The sequence below is a fragment of the Hemicordylus capensis genome, chromosome 2, assembly GCF_027244095.1.
Source record: "Hemicordylus capensis ecotype Gifberg chromosome 2, rHemCap1.1.pri, whole genome shotgun sequence".
NCBI lineage: Eukaryota > Metazoa > Chordata > Lepidosauria > Squamata > Cordylidae > Hemicordylus > Hemicordylus capensis.
Window position 1 is genome coordinate 323488599 of NC_069658.1, and position 27026 is coordinate 323515624.

The following is a 27026-nucleotide window of genomic DNA, read 5'->3' on the forward strand; positions in this document are numbered from 1 at the left end:
TTTAAACAGCAGTAGGATTGTCCTGCTGTGGACTGTGGAAATATCTAATTACAGCATACATATACTCCTCATATCATAAAATCCATACTTTATCCACTTCACACAAATGTTTCCCTATATACATAATAAGGTGATGCACATCTGTGCTGCTACATGTACTTGTGTGGTTTCCTGCTGTGCATATCTTACAAAATAAAAACATCTGCACATGATCATGTGTGCGTTTTCTACACTGAGATGTTATGGAGAAACACTCCTGTGCAGAAACTGCACCTCAGTAGAATGTGTATCTACCGAGCTGAACATCATAAAAAAGATTGTCCTCATATCCTGTGATAATCCTAGGGCATGGAGAGAGAAAGAGTGCTCACAATGTGCAGGCGAACAGATTCTTCCCCAGAGTATCACTGAGTAGTACATGCACCTACCTAACCCATTGTATAGAACTATGGAAGTACATCAGCTGGACATTTCAACTGTAATATGGTGCACACACTATAATCAGGCAACTTTGTCAAGTTTGAGCTTTTATTTTTCTTGTAATTAAGGAACTGATCAACAGAATCATTTAGATTTTGCATCAGGTCCTACTCAATTGCCTGGTTATTTGTCTTCCTGAGAAGCCCACATTTATTATTGAAAAGGAAATCTAAAAACAACTTTGAATTTGCAATATTATAATTATCCAAGACTAAACACAATGAAGCAAGACACAGAATCCAAAGTGCCTTGTGTATCTTTTATTGCACCAAGAGCTGCAGAGGACTTGAACCTGGGTTTTAAGCATCAAAGAACTGTTCTTTGGCTATGAAGACCTCAAAAGCTCTCATCTACCAAGAGAACCTTGGTCCAATAAAGGATATACTACCTAGTCCTTTAAAAAAAATAAATTAAAAAATTCTGGGATTAACTACCTATTCGAAGGGGCAAGAAGCAGCAACTGGGCTTCAACCAAAAATCAAAAGAGCACAGAACTAGTATAGGAGTGCTGAACAGCCGTAGATCTGTCCTGAACTGAAACAGATGAAGATCTCAGTTGTATATACACTGGAACACAGAGCCAGCCACTGGCAGACTACAGAAACCAGGACGCTGCACAAAGTTAAAAATCCATCAGTGAACAAGGCTTTACTGACAACTTTCCATACACTTAAAAAATAAGAACACAGCAGACAGTGTCACATATTAAAAACAAATAAAATGGGATTCATTAAAATGGTATTAAAATTAATTAGAAACTAATAAAATGGTAGAATTTTGTTGGATTTTGGGGGCCTTACTCAAAATAATTGGCCTTAAAAGCAACCAGGCTGGGTGAGACACAAAGAAAACATGGAATCAGAGAGAGACTGAGAGAATAAATGCTAGGCAGTGTCTTTGACTATCACTATCACCATATGTTCTTCTTCTAACTTTCCCAATGTTCTTAGTGCAGACTGGAGATACTGCTGAGAAAATTCACAAGGAGGGAAAGCATAAAGCATGCCTGTGCTGTCTCTGCCTTTTGCCCCTCCCACAGGAAGGCTGATCACCCCAGCAGCCTGTTTTTGTTTCAAGTAAGAGACCAGATTCCTGAGAAGCCGTCTTTGCAATCCAGGCTCCACCACAGGGAAGGTCCCTTCAGCACCTGCTCCTCCTTGAGCAGCCTGGGTAGCCAGCAGCACAGCATAGCCATTGGGGCTTCCTTGCTTGATACGTCGAGTTACTTCATCCAGCTTGGGCTGGTCAAGCCGAAGTCTCTGAGCAATCTTGAGCTGTGTCAGCTTTCCACCAGACAAGTGGTCTTTCAAAAGCCCATTGATGACTCCCAAGTCCCCTTCAAGGATGTGCATAGATGTAGGGAAGCAGCTGTTCTTGAGGACAAGTAGCCCATTCCAGGCAAGCTGCAGTGTGTGGGCATAATCTGACAAGCTTTTTAGTTTCTTTGTTTCAGATTTTGACTCTTCGTGAGTCTTTGATTCAGACTCACCAGTTCGATGATTGCGTTCGCTGTCCCTTTTTTTAGGCTGAGGAGCATCAGATGTTTCACGGTGAGGTTTCTCCTCTGATGCGTGTCGGTTATTCTGGAGGGAGTTGTTCTGTTCTTTCTCCACAGCAGACTCTGCGGTGTGGTTCTCCTTCCGAACCCTATCTGGGCTGCGATCTAAAGCTGGCCCTCCAGCCTTTGTCCTGCTTCTGTCCTCATAAGGGGAATGGGCAGTCCTCCCACGGTCATTGGAGAGACTACGGCGTTTACGCCTTTCCTCCCAAGGCTTGAGCACACTTCGGTCACTGTCACTGCCCCAACGTTCTCCACTGCGGCTGCGTGCTGATCGACTGTATGTCTCCAAGTTATTTCTGCGTTCTGCATTTTTAATAGAGCCAGTCCAATCTGCCTCTAGAAAACCCCTTTCTCTGTCTGGGTAGAGGAGATGAGGAGGAGTCCTGTCTCTCACCCTTAAATCTTGCTCTAGACTCCTGTGTCTGCTGTAGCCTTCAGGTAGTAATTCATAATGTACAGGCAGTGGTGCAGGTTGGTACTGCTGAGGGTAACGTGCCTCCTCGGCTTTGGCAAAATCCACTCTAAGTCTCCGATCTGGCCCACCCAAAGGGAAACCCCTCATCTGTGCACAGGCAGCCTGAGCAGCATCCAAGCTCTCATACTGAATGTAGGCAAAACTGTCTCCCTTCACATAGTCAATAGTCCTAATGCTACCAAAGCGATCAAACTCCCTAGCAAGAGCAGCTAAGGAAGTACTTGGACCCAAGCCACCCACCCAAAGGCGGGTAGTAGGGTTGGCTTTCCCATAGCCAATTTTGATAGGGTTTCTGCCAATGACCCGACCAGACATAGCAACCTTGGCCCTATGTGCCATATCCAGGTTCTGAAACTTAAGGAAGGCATAAGCTCCACCTTGACCCCGTGCAGGACGCTTAATCACCACTTCCTCAATGATGCCATATTTTTCAAAGGCACGTCTCAGTTCCACCTCAGAGACATTGTGATCCAGGTTGCCAATGAAGAGATTCCGGGTGGCTCTATGATCATCCTCTGGCATGAGATCCTCTTCAGCGACAATGGGGTAGCTATAAGGGCGGCCACGCTCATCATATAGCCCATAATAATCCAGCACTCTCTCCCGCTCCCGAGAGAGTCCCAGGGCAACAGCCTCCAAGGCAAAAGCTGCTGCAGCAGCTTGAGCATGTCGTGGTCTGGGCTCCCTCAGCAAAGGGCTAGCAACAGGAGAGAGCGATCTCTGTTTATATGGATAAACACCATGGATGGGGGTCAAAAATGCCAGTGGTTCAGGGGAGGGAGTGGGTGGAGGTGTGCGACTTCGTCTTCCTGCTCGCAGGTAGACAGGCTCCACCTTGAGAGGGCGATCGTAAAGGAGAAGCTGTCTTGCTCTGGCATGCCGTCGAGCATCTCGAGCATCTGAGGGGTGCCGGAAGTTGACATAGGCGACGCGGCCAAGATCAGGAGTATGAGAGAGTTTGACGCTAATGTCACTGGCACCACCACTAGCAAATCTCTGGAACTGGCGAAACAGCCCGTCCTCCAGCAACTGGTCGGGCAGGGCAGGGCTCAGGCCGCTCACCAGCAGGGTCTTGTACTCGCTAGAGCCAGGGGGTTCCCCCGCCAGGCCCACCCCAGCCGAGAGTCCAAGCCCTGGCGCCAGGAGCAGAGACGGGGCAGCCACTGCAGGAGGGGCCCCCAATAGCAAGGAGGGCGCCACCACCGCTGCGGGCGGCACTTTGGCCTTGGCGGCCCCCAACGCCCGCGAGGACGAAGACGACGACGAGGAGGACGCCGGCGGAGGCGGCGCAGGGACGACGGCCTGGCTGCTGCTGCTGCTGCTCCTGGCGCTGGACGAGGCTGCGCGGTGGTTGGAGTCTCCGCTGCCGCCGCCGCCGCCGCCTCCCCCTCCGGGCCGCTCCTCCCCGCGGTGGCTGCGCGAGCTGGAGCCGCCCGGCGCGGATTTGTCCCGGCTGCTGCGCGACGAGGCGGAGGTGGAGACAGACGAGGAGGAGGAGGCGCCCGAGCTCCGGTGCGGGCCCCGCCGGCTGCTGCTGCTGCTCTCGCGCTCCCGTTCCCGGGGCCTCTTGGCGGAGGAAGCGCCCCGCGTCCCCGCCGACCCGGCCGGGCTAGAATCCCGCTCGCTCCCCCGCTTCATGGCTCCGGGGCCCGCGGTTCAGGAGGCGCCTTCGGCGGCAGCTGCCATCTTGGACAAAAGGGAACGAACGAAGGCGGCTCTGCCCAGTTGCCGCGCCGCGCGCGCCTCCAACGTCATCATCCCGCGTCCCCGCTTTGAGATAGCGGAGCGCCGCCAAGGCGCCGCAGTGAAGAGCTCCATCCGGGGAGCCACGCGCTGCCGCCGCCGCCGCCGCTACGACGAGGCCGACGACACTACGTCTCCCTCCCCTCGCCCAACCCGCAGCCCTAAGGAGAGGATAGGTGGGGAGGGGAACAAAAAACCTCTTCTTCACGTCTCTGAGCCGTGAGAGGCCGCGCCTGTTCTTCTTGCAGCCAAGGAGGAGGTCGTCCGAGCACTTGGCAGAGAGGTCGTAAGCTTCCTCCACTAGACCTGCTCCTCTGTTTCAGAGCAGCCCGACACGCAGAAATCAACTTTACAGCCTTACGCCGTGACGGGCTTGTATTCAAAGCACAGGAGCGGATCAGTTGGCCTTGTGTCTGGGAGAGGCCTAGTGTGCTACAGCCACATATTTGCACCATGCCACCTGTTAAAAACGTTTACGTTGTTGGGACTTAAGCGCCTGTTAAAAACGTTTACGTTGTTGGGACTCCTGTGTACAAGTCTGCGATTGCGAAATAAAATTCACATCAAACAGAATTCATTTGCATGGACAACAGCTTCATTACTGTAGCAGTATTTAGTGTCCATGCAATGTTTTGCATATGAAAAGCAGATACTATGCAAAGATTAGCTTTGAATAATGCTTACAAATGTATAGTAAACTTTTGTTTCTTTCGAGGCAAAACGCGATTCTACTCTTACCTTTAATGCAATTGCAAAGCTATCTTCTACTTTATACTACTTTTTAAATATACTATTTTGCTGCTTAACTGTTCAGCAGTATTGAACGACCTAAGCCTATGAGCTCCCACTGTTTGGACTAAAAGTTGAAGTACCTTTTCTTGGGATATCTGCAAGCCGAGATCAGAAATGCAGATACATTCAGCATCTTTCATGAAATACTTTAACAAAGGCACCACTGAGAGACTTTTTGGCTTCCTAAAATGTTATTTACACCTACTATGAATAAATACTATCACTGATAAGCAATGTCCTTCCCCACCCCAAGTAAGTATAGTTTGTGTGGACAGAACACATATTGCTCTAGAACTGAAATTGCCAAATTTTGCTCAAAAAAGGATGGTGTGCACATTGTCCACTCTCAGCAGAGAAAAGTAGCCCTAGTAGTTGCCACCCACACCCATCTCAACTGTATATTCTTCACTTCATCCATCCAAAAATCTGTAGTCCAAGATTGACTAAGTGGGGTATTACTGCTGAAAGACAAGGGAAACATGCTGGCACAACACTGCTGTTGGAAAAGCTTATGTAGATTGCTTAGCCCTCCCATGTTCTTTCTGTACACCAAAGGAAGATCTGCTAAAGAACCTTAATTTGGGGGTGGAACCCTTGTATTCTTTGGCTGCATTGATATTCACCAGATGCATACTAGTGATTAATTTTTAATAAGAGACTGCAGAGGAGGTGGAGGGAGGGTTCCCCTTTCTACCAATATATGCTGATAGGTGAAGTTACGATTCTTACAAGCTTTGGTAATTGTTAATACAGAACTGAAGGAGTACAGGTGTGTCATCCTGCATACATAGTACCAGTTAGTTTGGTTGCTACTGTATCACAGGTCAGCACTCAGCTCTGAAATATTGTTCAGGATAGGGGTTTAAATCTTTAGAAAAACTAAGTGCCACATTATTTATAACTACAGGTATCCCAGGATTATTAAAACTTAATGTAAACCATGGAATACTCTTGTTAAAAAAAACCTAGCACACCTTTTTACTCATAGTTCTTACATGCTGCATATGCCCAGGCTACCTGGATGCAGTGTAGCACTGTACAAAAATTAGCAGGATGATGTGTACCAAAGAACAGGACATCATGGTCAGAAATGCAGATACTAAAGAGGCCATGCTATCTTACAGGCTGCAATATGTGAACTTAGAAAACTGCTTTATTCGAAGTCAGACTACTACGGTAGCACAGCATTATCTACACTGCCTGGAAGCAGCTTTCTAGGATTTCAGACAGGGCTTCTTTCCCAGCCCTACCTGGAAATGCCAGGGGTTGAACCTTCTGCATGCAAAGGAGGTGCTCTTTTCACTGAGGTATGGTCCTGTTCTTGTATCATCTTAACATAGCCACAAATAATGTTGGAAAGGGTGTTTTACACAAATTCAATGTAGCACAGCATACATCAGCAACACAACCAACACAACACATTTCTTAATTTTATTTTAAAAATCCCATACATATGCCAATGTCTTAACATAAATCAGAGGCAAGAGAAATAAAAACTTGAGACATGACGAGGCAGTTGAACCAGCATTGCAAGAACTGCTCCAATTTGACACTTGAAACCCAGTTAAATAAGTTACAAAAACAGTTTTCCAGGAAAGAAAATAGAAAGATTAACATAGTTTGTGTATGACTTGCTAATGTGCTAGAGGCCACTATGGTGGTCAAAGGTCTGTCCGCGAACTGGCTGCTTTTGGTGCATATTTAGGCATCAGTTCATTGATCTTCCGGATGTAGTCTGACTTTTCTGCACAACCTTTGCATGTTTCACCCCAGTCATCTAGGATCTTCTTCAGTTCTTTGACTCTCAGCTTCTTCAGATCCACAGTGCTCAGGTCAATCTGTTTATCTGATGAGAAAGAGCAGCATTGGTAAACTATGTTACTCCTGGAAGCATTAATGGCCACTAAGTTAGTAGAGGCCCACTACTCAGACACGCAGCCTGATCCTATGCATTACACCCAGGTCAGTAAGTCCCACTGATTGCAGTGGGGCCTGCTATCAGTTAAGTGGACATGGGATTGTAAGGTTATATATCTAACTGCAGATATATAACCTGTCGACATAGAGAGGAGAGCTGGTCTTATGGTAGAAAGCATGACTTGTCCCCTTAGCTAAGCAGGGTCTGCCTGGTGGCATCTGAATGGGAGACCACATGTGAGCACTGTAAGATATTCCCCTTGGGATGAAGCCACTTTGGGAAGAGCAGAAGGTTTCAAGTTTGCTCTCTGCTTTCTCCAAGAGAGGACTGAGAGAGATTCCCACCTGCAACCTTGGAGAAGCCGCTACCAGTCTGTGTAGACAATACTGAGCTAGACAGACCAGTGGTCTGACTCAGTATATGGCAACTTCCTATGTTCCTTACTGTTGACTGGACTGTCTGTAGAGCACAAACAGACAAACTAAAATCACAATAATCAATTTGCTTCCTCAATTGCTTACTAGGGGGGAAAGGCATAATATTTAGTGGAAATTCTAAAGGCACATCAATCCTGTTTCCAGTGATCACTAGCTAAATACATGAACAATGCAATATTTAAAAACAAAAACAAAAAACAACCACCCTGGGTCAGAACACCTAGTCTACATGAAATACCAGAATGCTGGGTGAGAATATTTTATTCACTGGCAATATACTACTTGGTAATATACTGCAAGTGAATCTTGTTATTCAGGAAGCCAAGAAATACATCTTTTTTGTTCCAATCAACAAGATTGTTCCTTCTCCTCCTTCTCTGCAGGCTACCCTGTCCAAATTCTTCCACCACTTCCCTCCTAGAATTGCACTCTACACCATCAACTTCATTGCTTCAGTCACAATCATTCACAAAGTGTAGAACCCAAAACAGGACACAGAGGTTCAGACAGAAAGGACAAGCAGCAGCTTAAGTCTCAGGCTTGCACATTCCTTTCTCTTGCCACAAGTTCAATTCCCTCCCTAATTTTTTGGTTCATGGCAAACCACCATTTATCCAGCTTCCCATGAACTGGAAATTCAGAGAGAGAATTGAAACATGCAAGCCCAAGAGACTTGGATGCAAGAGTCAAATGTCTGAACCAGCTTAATGTGATGAAATCTGATCAGTGCAAACCACTGCACTGAAACAATTGTCTTGGACACAAGACTTCTGCTCATTTGAAGCCAAAAGGCTAGCTAGTTTAGGCTACCACTCCACAACCTCCAAGCTCTTCTCATCAATATTCACAGTTTATCTATAGTTCAGAGCTCTATACAATCAATTCTCCAGCAAGTAGTTATTACGGTATATAGCCACTTGGTATTCTTATTACTTCCAGTGCAGTACTCCAGTTTCTGAATTAGTTCTATAACCTAATGTTTTCAATTGTTACCGATCTGTCTTATCTGCATGATGAGATAAGTGTACATTTAAGTTAAACTATTATAGTCTAGAGCAAGTCTTTTATTCTCGAGACCAAAGACTTGGACTAATCATGGGGATACATAATATTGCATACAAAATATATATCTTCACAGCACTGACTGGAGTCTTGTAAATTAGAGCCCCATGAATGATTAGCAGAATTATGCTGCCTGACCATCATGAGCCCCTTGTAAAGGGGTAACTCAGAACAAAGTGACCCAACCTGAAGCTAGAGATCTTTCTAAAGCATGCAAAAAGCTCCCATTCCCCAAAAACTATCCATGCAAGGCACTTTAGAAGATAGTCAAATTTCATATTGCCATGGTGAAACAAGATGTGCTACCAACCCTGCAAGAAACATCTGTTTGTACTCAACATTTAAAATATTTATACCTTGCCCCTGCAGTATGATATTGCTTAGGGAAACTCAAAAGACATTTTTTTAAAAAATACTCACCATACTTCAGCTCACAGATCTGACCATCTTTCTTCTTTAGCTTCTCACAAACCTTCTCAACAGGAATGTGATTACTTAGGGGTTTTGACACCTCATTAATTATTTTAGTGGCTGCATCACTGGTTGCTCCAATGTAATAGCACTAGAGGGGAAGAAACAGAAAGTAAGTGCACTGGAAATAATGACTGACACACAGAATAACCTATGCCAAGGTCAGATTTTTCCATCGTACAAGGGGAGAGGGTTCAGCAATCCGCCCTTCCTTCTGCAGTCACTTGCGTCTCCTGAAACTATGTCCTGGAGGGTCCCTCAGGGACATAGTTCTGGGAGGCAAAGATTCCTGAAGAAGAAAGATGGGGTTGCCCCTTCCCCTTTGTATGACAGAAAACCTTGATGCATTGGCCAAGGGTATTTATTTATGTCAGTCATTGAGGCACTTCACGTGATTACTGTGAAGCGCTTCAATGAGGTCTGCAGGGAGAGTGGGCTTAGTCTGCTCTCCCCACAGACTATCATGCCTGGAGCCCTGGGCGGCCAGATCGGCCACCCACATGACTACCAGCTCCATCACAGAGCCGGTGGGGAGTGTGGGGATTTGGGCCCCCGGAAGTCCCAGGATCCCTTGAACATGCACGTGGGACATTCTGGGGGGGATCCCCGAGCCTGGGAGGGTGCTTGCAGCCTCCTGATCGGGGGTCTACTCATGTGTCACCACGTACTGCAGCAGCACATAAGCAATAAAATGAGGTTAATGGAGCACTCGTTCCATTAACCTCATTTAAGGGGTGAATTAGGCGGGTAGCTGCCCGTGAGCCCAGTGGTTCCCACAATTGGTAGAAAGTGGGCTAGGCTCCCTTAGCCCACTTTCTACTGATCATGGGAATAGCTTCATTAACATTCAAAACATTTTCCAGCAGGTTTGTCAAATTTGTCTGAAACGTGAAGATGTGAGACATTGGTTTAACTTTTGTGTTTTCCTATTTTGAAAAGGGGAAAAAAAGCTTATTTTCCTGTACAGGAAGAATAGATGATCAGGTGTGTCAGACCAGAGCTTCTACCACCTAAAGAGATGAGACTTTGACTAAAGGAGGTACACATTCCTATGAGTTTTGTTCTACTAGATTAACACATCTGATTATTTCATTTTCCCACTCATTCCCTGATGGACTGGATTGCTCAAATGAGATTTTTAAAAGGGAACGTTAAAAAGGGACAAGACAGACAGAGCTAGGCTATTGGACCTTAAAAGTCACATATTAAGAGCTTAAGGCATAAGTCACACACACTCACTCAACCCAAGCTATCCCTCCTACCTCAATTCACTCAGTATAGTTTTGTAGAGAAGGGAGGAAAATGAGCTGCTGCTATGGAACAATTACACTCCTTGCTTATTCATTCTCACACCCACTGGCAGCAGTAGTAGAAAATGCACTTGAACCCACCTACAGCTACCATATTTTATGGAGTATAAGATGCACTTTTTTCCTTGAAAAATATCCCCCCAAATTCAGGTGCGTCTTATACTCCGATTGGCCGGGGAGAAGTTGAAAGTTTAGCGCTTGTCGGGAAAGAGAGGGGGAGGAGGAGGAAGAGGAAGGGTTCGGAAGGATTGGGGTGGGGGGTTCCATTAAGGGCGGGGGAGGGTTTACTTACCCCTCCCACGCTTTCCCCACTCTGGCGCCATATTTCCTTTACAAATCGGGCGGCAGGATACCTCCCTGCCGCCCCTTTCTCCTTGTTTTGTTCAAATCGGGCGGCAGAATACTTCCCTGCCACCCCTTTCCCTGCTTGGCTGCAAAAGGCTTTAAGAAGCCTTTTGCACGCGCACAAGCAAAAGGCTTCTTAAAGCCTTTTGCAGCCAAGCCTGGAAAGGGGCGGCACGAGCCCGCGCAGGCGAGCGCCAGCCCACAGGAGCTGCCGGAGGCACAAGGTGAAGGAGGTCCTGGGTGGGCCCCACTGGTGGCCGCGATGAGCAACAACTAGCAGCAACTGCCGCGGGTCACCAACATGGGCTCACTGCTGCTGGCAGGAGGGAAAGGACAGAGCGGGGCTGGGTGGGAGGGGATATGGAGGCTAGAGGAGAAGAAAAGCTCAAAAACTCAAAAACTGGATGAAAATTTAAGGTGCGTCTTATAGTCCGTATAATACGGTATGTGTGGTCCCCAAGTTGCTGTTTTGCTACTTCAAAAAAGATAAAAGAGCCCTTTAGTAAGAAGTTAATATCCTAACATTTGAGGCTGAGCACATTTAATTGCACCTTATTAACTTTAACCTTGCATCTTTCCTGTTATCTGTTCAACCCACTTTCTTGTTTGCTCTGAATACATTTATTTTTATTTATTGTTGAATTTATATATCGCCTTTCATTAAAAACTATCTCAAGGTAGTTTACAAAAGTTAAAAAACATACAATAAAATGACAATAAAAATATTAAGCTAAAAATATAAAAACAAACCAAATTTAAAACCTATAAAATACAAGCATAAAAAACGATACACAAGTAAAAATACATAGAAGCAGCAATAAAAACAATCATGTAAAAGCCTGGATAAAAAGCCAAGATTTAACAAGCTGTCTAAAAACTGTGATGGGGTCTGAGGAGCAAATGGCCACTGGGAGAGCATTCCAGAGTCTGGGGGCAGCAACAGAGAAGACCCTGTCCTGAGTGCACGACAGCCGAGCCTCCCTCATTGTCAGCACTCGGAGCAGAGCCCCCTCAGATGACCAAGTCGAGCGGGCAGCAACCCTTGGGAACAGGCGGTCCCTCAGATACCCCGGGCCCAAACCGTTAAGGGCTTTAAAGGTCAAAACCAGAACCTTGAGTTGGACCCAGAAACCAACTGGCAGCCAGTGCAACTCTTTCAAAATGGGTGTGATGTGCTCCCACCGGGCAGCTCTGGATAAAACCCTAGCTGCCGCGTTTTGCACTAGCTGCAGTTTCTGGATATTCTTCAAGGGCAGCCCCACATAGAGCGTGTTACAGTAATCCAGCTGTGATGTGACTAAGGCATGGGTAACTGTGGCCAGATCTGCCTTCTTGAAAAAGGGACGCAGCTGGCGCACTAGTCGAAGCCGTGCAAGGGCACCCCTGGCCACCGTCTCCACCTGAGCTTCCAAAAGCAGAGCCGGGTCCAGTAGTACCCCCAATCTGCATACTTGCCCCTTTAAGGGGAGTGCAACCCCATCCAGAATGGGTAAAATCTCCTCATCCCGATTGGCTCTCCTACTGACCAACAGTACCTCCATCTTGTCCAGATTCAATTTCAGTTTATTAGCCCACATCCAACCCATCACGGCCTCCAGCCCCCGATTCAGGACATCCACAGCCTCTCTAGGATCAGATGACAAGGAGAGATAGAGCCGAGTGTCATCCGCATATTGCTGACAACTCAATCCAAGTCACCAGATGACCTCTCCCAGCGGTTTCATGTAGATGTTAAACAGCATGGGGGACAAGACCAAACCCTGCGGGACCCCACAGGCCAGTGGCCACGGAGCCGAGCAGTAGTCCCCCAGCACCACCTTCTGGTCCCTCTCCTCAAGAAAGGACTGGAACCACTAACGCAGTACCTCCGACTCCCATACTTGAAAGGCGGCCCAGAAGGATACCATGGTCTATGGTATCGAACTCCGCCGAGAGGTCCAGCAGAACCAACAGGGACGCATTCCCCCTGTTAAGTGAATTGGTCCCACAGAAAACATTCTGTTCAAAATGGGCCATAAGAAAATTGATCTCCATTGAGGGACCACTTAGAAGAATTCTTCAAATGTTCTACTGTGCTTGTCAAAGTTCATTACATTATCAGGTTTACTTTGTTTAATATCTAACCATTGTTTCAAGTTACTTTTCCTTGGCATTTTCTATCCAGTTAGCTCCCGAACTTGAACCTGGTCGGCTGCTACTTACCAAACGGTTCTCTTTGCCTTTTGCCTCTTTGCAGGATTTCAAAAGTTCTTTTTCAATACTGTTTGGTGTGAAGTTAACATTCTTGTCCTTTAGACTCTGGTAGAATCTCCCCAGAAATGAAACACACACTGTGAAAAGGAAGAGGAGATAGAGTGACCTGTAACAATGAAACAAACCTGTAATCTGCAAAAAACCATGATGAAAAATGTGAATGAGGCTATTCACACAACCTCCCAAAAGCAAGCTAAGAGAGCCCAGCCCGCTATTGGGAGGTCGTGTGCTGCAACGGGAGCCACATGGCTCCCAGCAGCAAACCTCCTTAACTGCCCCACCCTTAAATGAGGTTAGTGGAGCGAGCGCTCCGCTAACCCCATTTCAGCAATCACAAGTTCACACAGCTCTGCAACAATCCATGAGGATACCCCCAATTGGGAAGCTCCTACAAGCCTCCTGGCGCCATGCACTCATGCAGGGCATCCTGGGACTTCCCATCATAATACAAGAAACTGCAGGCCACAGGAAGCAACCAATGCCAGCATCATCTAGTACCAGAAGAGTGACACTGGCTTAGGTAAGACTCCTATTATGGAGTCTTACTCTATCTCCTCTTTGCATTATCTGGGCAGCACTGGAAAGAGTCATGTTATAGCAGCTCCTGTGCCATCAATGTAACATGTGAAGGTGGTCTGACACTCCAAAATGGGGTTCATTTCAGCAATGAAGCATCATATTGTTGCATATATGCTAACTGACTAGGACAGAGTATAAAAAAATTATAGCTGCTAACTGACAAATTAGTTAAGTTGGCGACCTATTTAAGCACTGGCAGCAGGCTTAAGTCAAAGAACACTATTTAATAGATTCATGGGTAGCAGAAAATACTAGAAGATAAATATCTCCTTTACGAGGACAATCTCTCATTTCCCCCCAGTATGTTTTCCTAAACTTGTATCTTTCATTCATGAGAGAAACAGACTTACTCTGATGCACAATACAGCTTGCTGTTATTAAAGACCAGTGAGCAAGCAAAGTTCTTGTTGTCCCACAAGCTAGTAGCCAAGCAATGCTCAGTTCCTGAAATTAAGGGCCAGGGTCCACATTGGACTGGACGGGACACACACTGCTCCAGAAGCCCCTACCTGAAACCTCAATGTGTAGGGAATTATTATGATCTCTCAATAGCAAGACAGCAGCACTCTGCACACATGCTGTAACACTCCATTATTATTACTTCACATATTCTAGGGATGCAATACTACTGAAAAAGGGTTCCAAAAATTCTTAGATGACCTCTGGCTCAAATTAGGTCTCAGAACACTGTTACTCAAGCTGTTGCTCATTCAGAAATGACAAGACAAGGAACCAGGGAACACGCTCGCCTTTCAACAGTACACAGTTCATTTGCACTACCTCTGTTTTACTCTCCACCATAAAGTACAAGAGGAAAGACCTTCAGTATGTAGGAGTTACCATTTCCTAAGAAATACAAGGGAGGAGTCATGTGTATCACTGCAGTTACTGTGGCCTTATGGAATCACAGCCACATTCCAACACAAACCCCGTGGAGCAATAATGACATTCGTTCCTCACTGGCATCAAGTGCAAGGGCAGAACTACCCACCTGCCTAAAAGAAACACAGTGACGATGTTCTATCAGTCTCTCTTTAGTAGCAGCAAAGGCAGCTGACAGTAAACCAAACAGTTTTCACTGTTCCGGAAGTAGAAGCAAGTATTGATCAGGGCCAGAGAGCCATCCCCCACCCGAGGCACAGTTTGCCTAGAAGTTCATCCCAACACCATCCCAAACCAGAGGGTCTTCTTCCCCACTCTGTATGTCAGCCTTTTAGAGCAACTTTTGGGAAAGATCCTGGCAAGCGGCATCTATCAAGCCACTACGGCAGACCACACAGAATGGAATCTTTTTTTCTGAGTTCTGATTGGGGAGAAAGTTAGCAGCTTCGACATCTTAGATGTCTACACCTGCAAGAACACTGCCTTCTTCACAACAGCCCTGTGAGGCGGTCCAGTATTATTTCGTTGGTCAGGAAAGGGAACTGGGACACCGGGGGACAGGGAGCGGTTGCTGAGGAGACAGGATCTGAAACAGGACCCAATTTCAAGCCGGGGGGAGGCTCGTCGGGCCGGCCCAGGAAATCCCGCCCGCCCCTCGCCATTCTCCGCCGAGCCCAGAGGCGACCCCAGCTCTGCCTGCTCCATCCTCCCTCACGTCTGGACTGGACCCTTCACCGCAGACTTACCTTCACAATCCCCTTCCCGCAGAGCCTGACTATCGCCGGGCAGCAGGATCAAGGCCAGCGCCGCCCAGAGCCCGTTAGCCACCCGCATCCTACCTCTCGTAGCCCGCCTTGGACGCTTGCTCGGCTCACACTAAACCCCCTTCACAGCCGGCACCTTGACGACACACTTACCGCCCACTCGTAATCCTATAGGCTAGCTTTTATTCCTTTTTCTGACGTAGGGAATTGCCATTGGTCCGCTACTTTCCAGGTCTCCACGCTGCTTTTCTTGGTTGGTCAAGCGGCTTTCGGGACAAGAGAGTTGGCGGCCGCTGATTGGACAGGTGGCCACTGAAGGCACGAGATGGGAGCACACTTTACACACAAACCGTACCAGCGGCGGAGCCATGGTTCTTTAGGGCAAAAGTAGGCCGAAAGGAAGGAGGAGCGTCGCCATCTTTCTTTGGGGCATGCGCAACACCGGAGACGCGCGGGGGCGGGGGTTGGTGGTGGGCGCTAGGTGCCAACGCGTCAGCTTCGGGGCTTTAAGACTGTCAAAAGAGGGCATCGACGATGCATAGACGTGTGAAAATAAGCGAGGGATAAACCAAAAGCCTACTTGCGTGTGACGCGGAAGTTCTAAATATTACACAAGTTCGCCTCTCCCTCTATGAAAATGCTTGAACAGTTTTTGCCCGCCCCCCCCTACTCTGGAGCAGCCCTATAGTCGGGAGCCCCCAGGCAAGCACCATGACTCCTGAGGATGTGGACAAGCGGCTTGGAGCGATGCGGCCTACCACCTGTTATTATTTTGCAAATAATAGCAGGAGATCCAATGCCGGAAAGCGATTTTAAAAATCAGCTTTCAATAAAATCTATTCAACTTTATAGTTTCAACTGAAAAGTTCAACTATATGCCCTTAAACACAGATCTCGCTATTACCAATATCTTAAATTTGCTATTTCATAAGAGGGAATAAAACCGAGTATGTTCACATTAAATAAGCTAAGTAATAGTAATAGCTAAAATAAATTGGGCATATATATCAGTTGTTATATATCAGTTATAGCCTAGATGAATACATTTATATCCTAAAGTGAAACAAGGAATTAAAAAAAACTCATTAGTGGGGGGGGGGAGATAATAAGGGCAATGAATTTACAAAGGAATTAAAAGGAAATAATATTACTTAATCCCATGGTAAATCTCAAATTCGTTTACTTCCCGATATCAAAGCAAAATAATGAAGAACCCCAGAGTCCAGAGAACATCAAATCAAATAATTAGATAGTATTAAGAATCTTTGGCGTACCATCAAAGAGTTAACAAGAAAGCCTTAACAAACATTCCCAAGAAAGATAATGAAACTTCGCAGGGAGACTAGACAAAGAGAAACTTGTGCATGAGAAAATGTGTTATCAGGTTACATGTAGTGAACATTCCCACCCACCCCCGCTAAACAGCCAATAAGAGTCTTAGTTCTTCTAGTTATGATTCCAATTTCAATTTTAATTGTATTTTAATAGTTTTAACATTTTAAATTAAATTGTTGAAATGTTTTAGTCTTTTTATTGGTTGTTTTTATTGTTTTGTTGTAAACTGCTCAGAGACTTGCATTTTGGACGGTATACAAATGTGTTAAATAAATAACTAAATAAATAGATACTGCTGTGAGAGTCTCCCAAGCCATTTTTCCATACATCTAACTTTACTATAAAGGACTCAGTAATCAAAATTTTTGAATTGGGGCAGCATCAGTGTTATATAGCTGTAACTGCTTGGTGGCATAGTGAAGTGCGCATGTGGCTAAGGCTAAGAGAAAATCTCTGTGATTGGCCCTATCTGGAGCAGGAGGTCAAGACAACCCATTATATCCTATTGGCGGATACAACCCATACTTCTGAAGAGAATGACCTTTCAGGTAAGTTCCAACGATTCATTTTCTGATTGCTACAGTTGTAAACATTGATGTTTTATCAGTATTTTATCAATGTACAGTTTCACCTTTGACTCACAAACATGCTTTTAAGCCTCTCTCCCACTATTGGTGTGCAAGCATGAAAAGAGGAATTGATTGCTAAATGTAGATTTTTTTTCCAAATTGGTAATAAAGGGAGATAGAGGTTGGTGTATGGCATTTCTTTTTAATTCTGAACACACCATTATTGCTACAGAGCAGCATACATTTGGGAAAGGCTTTGTTTTCATATTTTAATCCATTATATGGAAGTATCTCTTAGGTCACTGTTAATAGGTGCAGCATGGTTCATTCACTTTCTCAACTGCTCATCCTTTTTCATGATCATGGACATCTGTCTCATGGCCATTTCCTTCACACACACTTATACACCGAATTCTGGTTGTTTGTGAGACTGATTATGATTTGTTACCAGCTTCACCTATGCCTTTTCCTTCATTGCCCCCTCAGTTTCTGGATTCTAATTAACCTGGAGGAAAACAGTAGACGGAATCTTTGTCAGTTTCACAAAAGCTTGTGCACCAATATTGGTGCACTTATACAATTACTGTGGGAGGCAGGAGGAGAACCAGACTAGTGAAACTGACAAGTTTTCACACATCCATTCATCTTTTTTAATCAGAGCCAGGCATTGGTGAAACAGATAAAGCTTTATCTAAAATCAAAGGGAGAAGCAGGTAAAAAGGCAGGAGATACATGTAATATAAGATTTCATCTCATTATGAGATTGCATGAGTCCAGTCCAATAGCAGAACAACATAGGCATTGTCTATCCAAGGTAGACAAGTAGGGAGTGTCTCATCCCATACCTGCGGCATCTGGTGGGCCGCTGTGTGAAACAGGATGCTGGACTAGATGGGCCTTGGGTCTGATCCAACAGGGCTGTTCTTATGTTCTACCAACAGAAGGGCTGTGGTGGCATTTAAAGCAGGAAGAGCATAACTTGTAAATAGTGATAATCGACATTAACTGAAGTAGGGGAGGATTCACAAGAGATAATTAAAGATCATTAAAATGCACATGTAACTTCAGCCCTTGCATGGCTGCTGTTGAGAGAATGGGGGCCGGGGGCAGCAGCATAGAGTGAGAAACACTTCCCACATCCCAGTCCCTGTTAGATGAAGAGTAATGACAGAAGTGTGGTGGGGAGGAAATGTCCTTTTAAAAAGCATTTTCCCTGTTCACATCACCTCTTAACTACACAAACAAATTATGTGGCTTTATTAACACACTTCTAAATTGGTAGCCATTACATAGTCATATGAACCAATAATGTGGACAATGTCTGGCCTTTCTCTTCTCTGCACAGGACCCATAACCAACCACACTGTCGTGCCTGGGCTTAGCCTTTGGAATGTTGATGTTTGAATGACAGCAGCGCTGTGGTGTGTGTGAGACATGCAGTTGAGATCAATTAAGGGGAGAAATAGATGTCCTTGTAAGTGTACTGAGATGGGCATGCCAGATATAATTTGTAGTTAATAAGTTAAGAGGATTTACGTATAAATTGTTTTGGATTTGTTTTATTAATAATTTAAATGTTGGAAACAAATGTCTCTGTCTCATCTTTAAAATAGTAAAAAATAAACTTTTTTACCTCACCTGTGCCTAGTATTACAGTACAGATACCAGCATTTGTAGGCAATGCCGTAGTCTACAGTTTTGCAAATGTGGCTATCAAGCAAGGTGATGGAATACAAATTGTAGAGTGACCACCGTCCTTTCTACTAAGTTAATGGATAAAATTTACTCTTTTGACTTCTTTGGGGCTTGAAGTGACCACATCTGTTGGAACTGTAGACTACAGTCTTGCACTTAGTACTACTGCTTTGCTTATTAACAGGAGTGCCATACATCTCTGGTTGCTGTGCAGAGATCAGAAAGAACAAACATTGCCCATCAGGTATTTTCATAATGCCACACAACTTATTGGCTGCTGATCAACTAGGACATATTTTGCTATATTAAAGGACCACAGTACAGCCACCAAATACCTATGTTCCCTTTTAAAGAGAATGACAAGCCTAATTCATATACCTAATTTTGCTACAGGACATCAATCTCAGGACAAAGTCTGCTTTATAAGCATCATGGAATTAATCCAAGCACATAAAGATCAAATATTGAACTGTAAGAGTTCAGAATAAGCCTAACTGAGGAAGAGGTAGAGCCAGTTAAAATAGCAGTCAGGGACACAAACCTGAAAATGGGACTAGCCACATGTGCATGCAGCAGGGGCGTAGCTATAATTGAGCGAAAGGGTTCAAAGAACACGGGCCCCCAGCTCCTGAGGGCCCTCCAGCTCCATCCCTCCCTATTTTCTTCATTGTCTCCCTCACTCTGGGGGGCCGCCCGAGAGAGGGATGAACACGGGCCCCCTCTCCCCTAGCTACGCCCCTGATGCAGTATGAGACTACAGAAAGTTTGGGGGGCCCTAAGACAGGGCAGTCTCAGCAAGCTCTCATCCATTTGGATGCCAACCAGTGACATGCAAACCCTCTGGCTCTGCCCTTTCTGAAGCTCAAGCAGAGTTCAGACTGCATTTCTTTCTTAAATGGAAAAAATACGAATCTGAATTACATGGTTGCCCCTGTTCACTATGGTAGCGATTGATTTGCTCATTCATGAACAGGAGCCGAAGCCAACTTTTGCTCACTTAAAAGGAACTCCGCAGTCTTAGTATAGGCAGAAGCTCAACTAGTCTTGTAAAGAATGAAGAGTAGCTCCCTCTTGTGTACTTCAGGGATACTGCCAGAATTATCCCTTGCATTAAATGTCTATTGCTGAATTATTTTTTAGGTACAAATAAAAGACAAATGAATTGGACCAACAGGACCAAATATGTGCATTTTCCAAGTTAAAAAAGAGATCATAAGAACATAAGAATAGCCCTGCTGGATCGGGCCCAAGGCCCATCTAGTCCAGCATCCTGTTTCACACAGTGGCCCACCAGATGCCACTGGAAGCCTACAGCAGGAGTTGAGGGCATGCCCTCCTTCCTGCTGTTACTCCCCTGCAACTGGTACTCAGAAGCATCCTGCCTTTGAGGCTGGAGGTGGCCCGCCGACTAGTAGCCGTCAAGAGACCTTTCCTCCATGAAGTTATCCAAGCCCTCTGAAAGCCATCCAGGTTGTTGGCTGTCACCACATCTTGTGGCAGAAAATTCCACAAATTGATAATGTGTTGTGTGAAAAAATACTTCCATTTGCTGGTCCTAAATTTCCCGGAAATCAATTTCATGGGATGACCCCTGGTTCTAGTGTTATGTGAGAGGGAGAAGAATTTTTCTCTATCCATTTTCTCCACACCATGCATGATTTTATAGACCTCTATCATGTCTCCCCACATTCGCCTTTTTTCTAAACTAAATAGTCCCAGATGTTGTAAGCCTTGCCTCATAAGAAAGGTGCTCTAGGCCCCTGATCATCTTGGTTGCCCTCTTCTGTAACTTTTCCAGTTCTACAATGTCCTTTTTTAGATGTGGTTACCAGAATTATACACAGTACTCCAGGTGAGGCTGCACCGTGGCTTAGTATAAGGGTATTATAATATTAGCAGTTTTATTTTCAATCCCCTTTCTAATGATCCCTAGCATGGAATTGGCCTTTTTCACAGCTGCCGTACATTGAGTCGACACTTTCAACGAGCTGCCCACCACAACCCCAAGATCCCTCTCCTGGTCAATCACCGACAGCTCAGATCCCATCAACGTATACTTGAAGTTGGGGTTTTTCGTCCCAATGTGCATCACTTTACAGTCGCCAACATTGAAGTGCATTTGCCATTTTGTCGCCCATTCCCCCAGTTTGGTGGTGACCAGAGTTGGACATAAATAATTTTCGAACCTGGACCTAAATGCCTTAGGAGGGCCACCCCCACTGGAGGCGCATCATCTCCCTCTACACACACACACACACACACGACAAACAGTATGTTTAACTTTGGTATATTTATATATGTGGAGGCCCTGAACTTTGGCCCCAAAGTCCAGGGGTAAAAGCACACTGATGGTGACCCCAAAAAAGCATTTTCCCCCAAATGCCCCACTCAGATTTTGGTAGACTTTGTATATGTTTCTTGGGATGCCTTCCTGAGCACAAAAAAACCACAACAATTTTCATTTTTATTGCAATTAGAGGTTGACCATCCCCTCCTCCCCCATAATAAAATCACTAGCCTAGTAGTCCACGAGCCAGGTCCAGTCTCAGGGGACAAATGCTCATAGTGTTTTTTTACAACCTTTATTTCCCCAGAGATGGAAAATTTGTGATGGTATTGCACTTATAGCTTTCTGAGTGTTATCACCCCTTAATTATCCCTACCCTCAAACAATTAAGGTAAAGTTGCAGTCATTTGTCCACTGACTGTGGGATGGCAATTCCGGTGGTGGTGGGGAAGTAAAGTTGGCAGGTCAGCGCATCATTACAGGGGAAGGGAAGTCAGAAATCTATTATCTGTTTCCCGTCCAGCTGCCCTGCCAGCTCTTTGACCTTGGGAAACAGTGCCAACCTCCCACAGACTCTCATCTTGCTCCTCTGTAATGCCAGGTCTGTCCAGAATAAGTCAGAAACTATCCATGATTTGATTCTAGATGAAGGGGCAGACCTGGTATGTATTACAGAGACTTGGTTGGGGGAGGATGGTGGTGCTGGGGGACTGGTCCCATAGTGGAGGAATTTCCACTATGGGACCAATTTGTCTGGGGCTGCTCAGGAGTTCATAGTGGCCATGACGACTATGGGCCTATCCCAAAAGGGTCTCGGGACCGACGCACATTGCAGGTCGCACACTTGATCTGGTCTTTCACTCTGATCAGGGTGGTGTTCCGTGGGTGGGGACTCCTGTGATTTCCCCATTGTCATGGATGGACCACCATCTGGTTAAGGTTGGACTCAGAGTCACACCCCACCTTCGCAGGGGTGAAGGGCCCATTAGAATGGTCTGCCTGAGAAGTTTATTGGATCCAATAGGGTTCCAAGAAGTCTTGGAGAGATTTAGTGTTGGCTCGGTTGGTGATCCTGTTGATGCCCTGGCGGAGAACTGGAACAGCAAGCTCACCAGGGCAGTAGACATTATTGCACCTAAGCGTCCTCTCCAACCCTCTTCAGAATTGGCCCCTTGGTATACAGAAGAACTACGGGGGCTGAAGTGGCGAGGTAGATGGCTGGAGCACAAGTGGAGGAAGACTCTACTTGAATCTGACAGATTACAGCATAGAGCACATTTGAAGATCTATGCTCTGGCAATACGGGCGGCAAATAAGTGATTCTTTTCAGCCCGTATTGCATCCGCAAGTTCACGTCCGGCTGAGTTGTCCAGGGTTGTGGGAGGGGTAGTGAGTGCCCCTCCTCCCTTGAATCAGAATTTGGAACCATCTGTTACCCGCTGTGATGTGTTTAATGATTTCTTTGTGGATAAAATCTCTCGTATTCAGGCTGACTTGGATTTAGACCCCACAATTACTTCAGTGTCTGATGTGGAGGTGTCCAGCAATTCTTCTTATGTGGTTAGGCTGGATCAGTTTCAATTTGTGACTCGTGAGGATGTGGACAAGCTGCTTGGAGTGATGCGGCCTACCACTGTTCTCTTGACCCTTGCCCCACGTGGCTAATACTGTCTGGGAGGGAGGTTGTTGTAGAAGGCCTGGTAGAGGTAGAGGCTTCTCTGAGGGAGGGCAGGATGCCTCCTTGCTTTAAGGAGGCAATTATTAGACCACTTCTGAAGAAGCCTGCCCTGGATTCTTCAGAGTTGAGCAACTATAGGCCTGTCTCCAACCTTCTGTGGCTGGGCAAGGTAATTGAGAGGGTGGTGGCCTCCCAACTCCAGGCTGTCTTGGATGCAACTGATTATCTAGACCCGTTTCAGACCAGCTTTCAGGTGGGCTATGGGGTGGAGACTGCGTTGGTTGGCTTGATGGATGATCTCCAATTGGGAATTGACAGAGGAAGTGTGACTCTGTTGGTCCTTTTGGACCTCTCGGTGGCTTTCAGTACTATTGACCATAGTATCCTTCTGGAGCATCTGAGGGGGTTGGGGGTGGGAGGCACTGCTTTGCAGTGGTTCCACTCTTGCCTCTCAGGCAGATTCCAGATGGTGTCTCTCGGTGACTGTTGTTTTTCAAAAACTGAACTTCGGTATAGTGTTCCTCAGGGCTCCATATTGTCTCCGATGTTGTTTAACATCTACATGAAACCGCTGGGAGAGATCATCAGGAGCTGATGACACCCAAATCTATTTCTCCATGTCAATGTCATCAGGAGAAGGCACAACTTCCCTAAATGCCTGCCTGAAGGCAGTGATGGGCTGGAAGAGAGGTAACAAGCTGAGACTGAATCCAGATAAGACAGAGGTACTTATTGTGCGGGGTTGGAACTCGGGAGATGATTTTGATCTGCCTGTTCTAGATGGGGTCACACTTACCCAGAAGGAACAGGTACGCAGTCTGGGGGTGCTTCTGGACACAAAACTCTCCTTGGTGTCCCAGGTTGAGGCAGTGGCCAGAGGTGCCTTTTATCAGCTTTAGCTGATATGCCAGCTACGTCCATTTCTTGAGATAAATGACCTCAAAACAGTAGTACAACTGCTGGTCACCGCCAGACTTGACTACTGCAATGTGCTCTATGTGCGCTGCCTTTGTATGTAGTCCAGAATGTGGCGGCCAGATTGGTCTCTGGGTCATCTCGGAGAGACCATATCACTCCTATCTTAAAACATCTACACTGGCTGCCGGTAAGCTTCTGGGCAGAGTACAAGGTTTTGGTTATAGCCTATAAAGCCCTAAACAGCTTGAGCCCTGGGTATTTAAGAGAACATCTTCTTTGCTATGAACCACACCGCCCATTAAGATTATCTGGAGATGTTGGTCTGCAGTTGCCACAGGCTCATCTGATGACTGCTCGGGGACGGGCCTTCTCCATTGCTGCCCCGAGGCTTTGGAACAGACTCCCTGCTGAAATAAGAGCCTCCCCATCTCTTACAACTTTTTAAAGGGCAGTCAAGACACATTTGTTCACCCAGGCTTTTAATTAGATACTGTTTTAATTGTGTTTTAATAGCTTTAACTTTTAAATTTTAATTGTTAAAATGTTTTAATCTTTTATTGGCTGTTTTTATTGTTTTGTAAACTGCCCAAAGAACTTGCGTTTTGGGTGGTATAGAAATGTATTAGATAGATCGATAGATTTTTCCACCTAGCAAAGGGTCAGAGTCAGGATTAGAGTGACAATGAACAAATTGTTGTACTCTCTCTATGGAGTACTCTTTGGAGAACATTGCTGCCAATTTCCATTTCCATTAAGTCAAATAGTACTATCTACTGAAAATAGTTGTTGTAATCTGAGCTGAGTTTTTTCTTTTTCATGAATTTTATATATTTGTATTTTTCTGGTCAGTGACCAAAAAACAAACAAAACAAAAACAACTACTACTACACTTCCATTCTTCTGACAACATCAATAAAATTTTATAGCAGTGTTTTTGTTTTTAAAACTTTTAAAAGCTTTTAATAACTATTGCAAATTTGGCTCTTGCTGACCCAATGGTCAGGACAATAAACGCATGATAACACACTGAAAGCTGAAAGTATTGCAAAACTATCACCTATTTTCTTTAAGGTGCAGATTTTGTCAAAAATCACAATGAGCATCCATCCTCCCAGATGGTACCAACCATCCCATCTGGCTCATGCACTATTATGCAGGCAGCTGTGATACAGTTTCTGTACTAACCTGTAGGTTTCTTGTCGAAGTTAACCTTTCTCTAGATTTTTAAGATGATTTGGATCTTTGCAAAATGCTTTCCAATTGTTTTAATTGCTTCATGCAATCACAGGCATTGCCCAGTACCCGGGCAGTGAGGACTAGAATTCTGGAACATCGTTCCAGAATAAAACATAATGTTTTGGAAGCACATCTTATGGAACATTTCAGGAGTTTCCAACATTCTTCTGAAGATATCAGGTTCAGTGTAATTTTTAAATACCAAGCACGGAAATTTGGACATGAGAATATAGACCAATTACTCTTAAGAATGGAATCCACCTTTATATATAGATTGGATACGGTTTTCCCAAATGGGCTGAATTCAGCTTGTGACATGGCAGTGTTTTTGTAATTTGTCCATCTAGTTACACAATTACTGTGGAAGGTTGGCTATATATATGATTTTCTTATTAGAATTTGATTGTCACCTATCATCTTCATATGAGAGCCTTGTGATTTAAAATTAGGAAGAACATGTTACAAGCTATATATCACATGTTATATAGCCATGACACACTCTGGATCTGGTTTTTGCCGACCGGGAAATAAATGATCTGGAGGTGGGGGAATTTGAGACTACTCCCTTGTCATGGACAGATCATCACCTGGTGGGGTTTAGTTTGACTGCTCCGTCTGCCCTCTGCAGGGGTGGTGGGCCGATTAAGATGGTCCGCCCCCGGAGGCTTATGGATCCGCTTGGATTCCAGACGGCCCTCGGGGAGTTTCCAGTGTCCAGAGCTGGTGACCTTGTCGACGCCTTGGTTGATCTCTGGAATGGAGAGATGGCCCGGGCTGTTGACACGGTTGCCCCCAAGCGCCCTCTCCGGCTTAGTGGAGCCCGTTCCGCTCCTTGGTTTTCCTCGGAGCTTAGGGTGATGAAGCAACTCGGACGACAGCTGGAGCGACGCTGGAGGAAGAGTCGTCACGAATCCGATCGAACACGGGCTAGAACCCATTTTAGGGACTACGCCGTGGCGGTGGGGGCGGCGAAGAAACATTTTTTCTCCGCCTCCATTGCGTCTGCTCAGTGCAGGCAAACAGAGCTGTTTCGTGTGGTGAAAACATTGCTCCACACATCCCCCCGGACAATGGGGGAGGAGCCATCTACAGCTCTTTGTGATCAGTTTGCCTGTCACTTTGCAGATAAAGTCGCTTGCATCCGTGCTGACCTGGACTCCAGAGTTTTGGCAGTTCCGGCAGACGTGCCTTTGGTACCATCTGGTCCCGTTGTGTTGGATTCTTTTCGGTTGGTGCGGCCTGAGGATGTGGACAAGATCCTGGGCAGTGTGCGGGCGACTTCGTGCGCTCTTGACCCTTGCCCTTCATGGCTAATAAAAGCTGCCAGGGAGGGGACAGGCAGATGGCTGGAGGTGATGGTTAATGCTTCATTAAGGGAGGGCAGGATGCCATCGTGCCTTAAGGAGGCGGTGGTAAGACCTCTATTAAAAAAGCCCTCCCTTGATCCCTCCAGCCTGGACAACTATAGACCTGTGTCTAACCTGCCCTTTTTGGGCAAGGTGATGGAGCATGTGGTGGCGTCCCAGCTGCAGAGGGTCTTGGATGATACGGATTATCTGGACCCTTTTCAATCTGGCTTCCGCCCCGGGTATGGGACTGAGACTGCCTTGGTCGCTCTAGTGGATGACCTACGCCGGGAACTAGACAGGGGGAGTGCGTCCCTGTTGGTTCTGCTGGACCTCTCGGCGGCGTTCGATACCATCAACCATGGTATCCTTCTGGGCCGCCTCTCGAGTATGGGAATCGGAGGCACTGCGTTGCAGTGGTTCCGGTCCTTTCTTGAGGGGAGGGTCCAGAAGGTGGTGCTGGGGGACTACTGCTCGGCCCCGTGGCCATTGGCCTGTGGGGTCCCGCAGGGTTCGGTCTTGTCCCCCATGCTGTTTAACATCTACATGAAGCCGCTGGGAGAGGTCATCCGGGGATTTGGACTGAGTTGTCAGCAATATGCGGATGACACTCAGCTCTATCTCTCCTTGTCATCTGATCCTAGGGAGGCGGTGGATGTCCTGAACCGGGGACTGGAGGCCGTGATGGGTTGGATGTGGGCTAACAAACTGAAATTGAATCCGGATAAGACGGAGGTGCTGTTGGTCAGTAGGAGAGCCAATCGGGATGTGGAGATTTTACCAGTTCTGGATGGGGTTGCACTCCCCTTGAAGGAACAAGTACGCAGCTTGGGGGTACTACTGGACCCGGCTCTGCTTTTGGAAGCTCAGGTGGAGGCGGTGGCCAGGGG

The 27026-nt window shown here is 46.1% G+C and overlaps 2 protein-coding genes across 2 annotated transcripts; both read right to left on the reverse strand.

Annotated features, from left to right (window-relative positions):
- Positions 1–1102: 1102 nt before the first annotated feature.
- RBM15B (RNA binding motif protein 15B) lies at positions 1103–4397 on the reverse strand. The gene has a single exon (XM_053291113.1). It carries the CDS (start codon positions 4152–4154, stop codon positions 1365–1367), a length of 2790 nt encoding a protein of 929 aa, XP_053147088.1. The 5' UTR covers positions 4155–4397; the 3' UTR covers positions 1103–1364.
- A 2071-nt stretch (positions 4398–6468) lies between these two features.
- MANF (mesencephalic astrocyte derived neurotrophic factor) lies at positions 6469–15222 on the reverse strand. The gene is made up of 4 exons (XM_053291114.1): positions 15055–15222; positions 12797–12924; positions 8889–9030; positions 6469–6897 (listed from the first exon to the last, which is right to left on the reverse strand). The coding sequence occupies exons 1-4, from the start codon at positions 15140–15142 to the stop codon at positions 6713–6715; spliced, it is 543 nt and encodes a 180-aa protein (XP_053147089.1). The 5' UTR covers positions 15143–15222; the 3' UTR covers positions 6469–6712.
- Positions 15223–27026: the final 11804 nt, after the last annotated feature.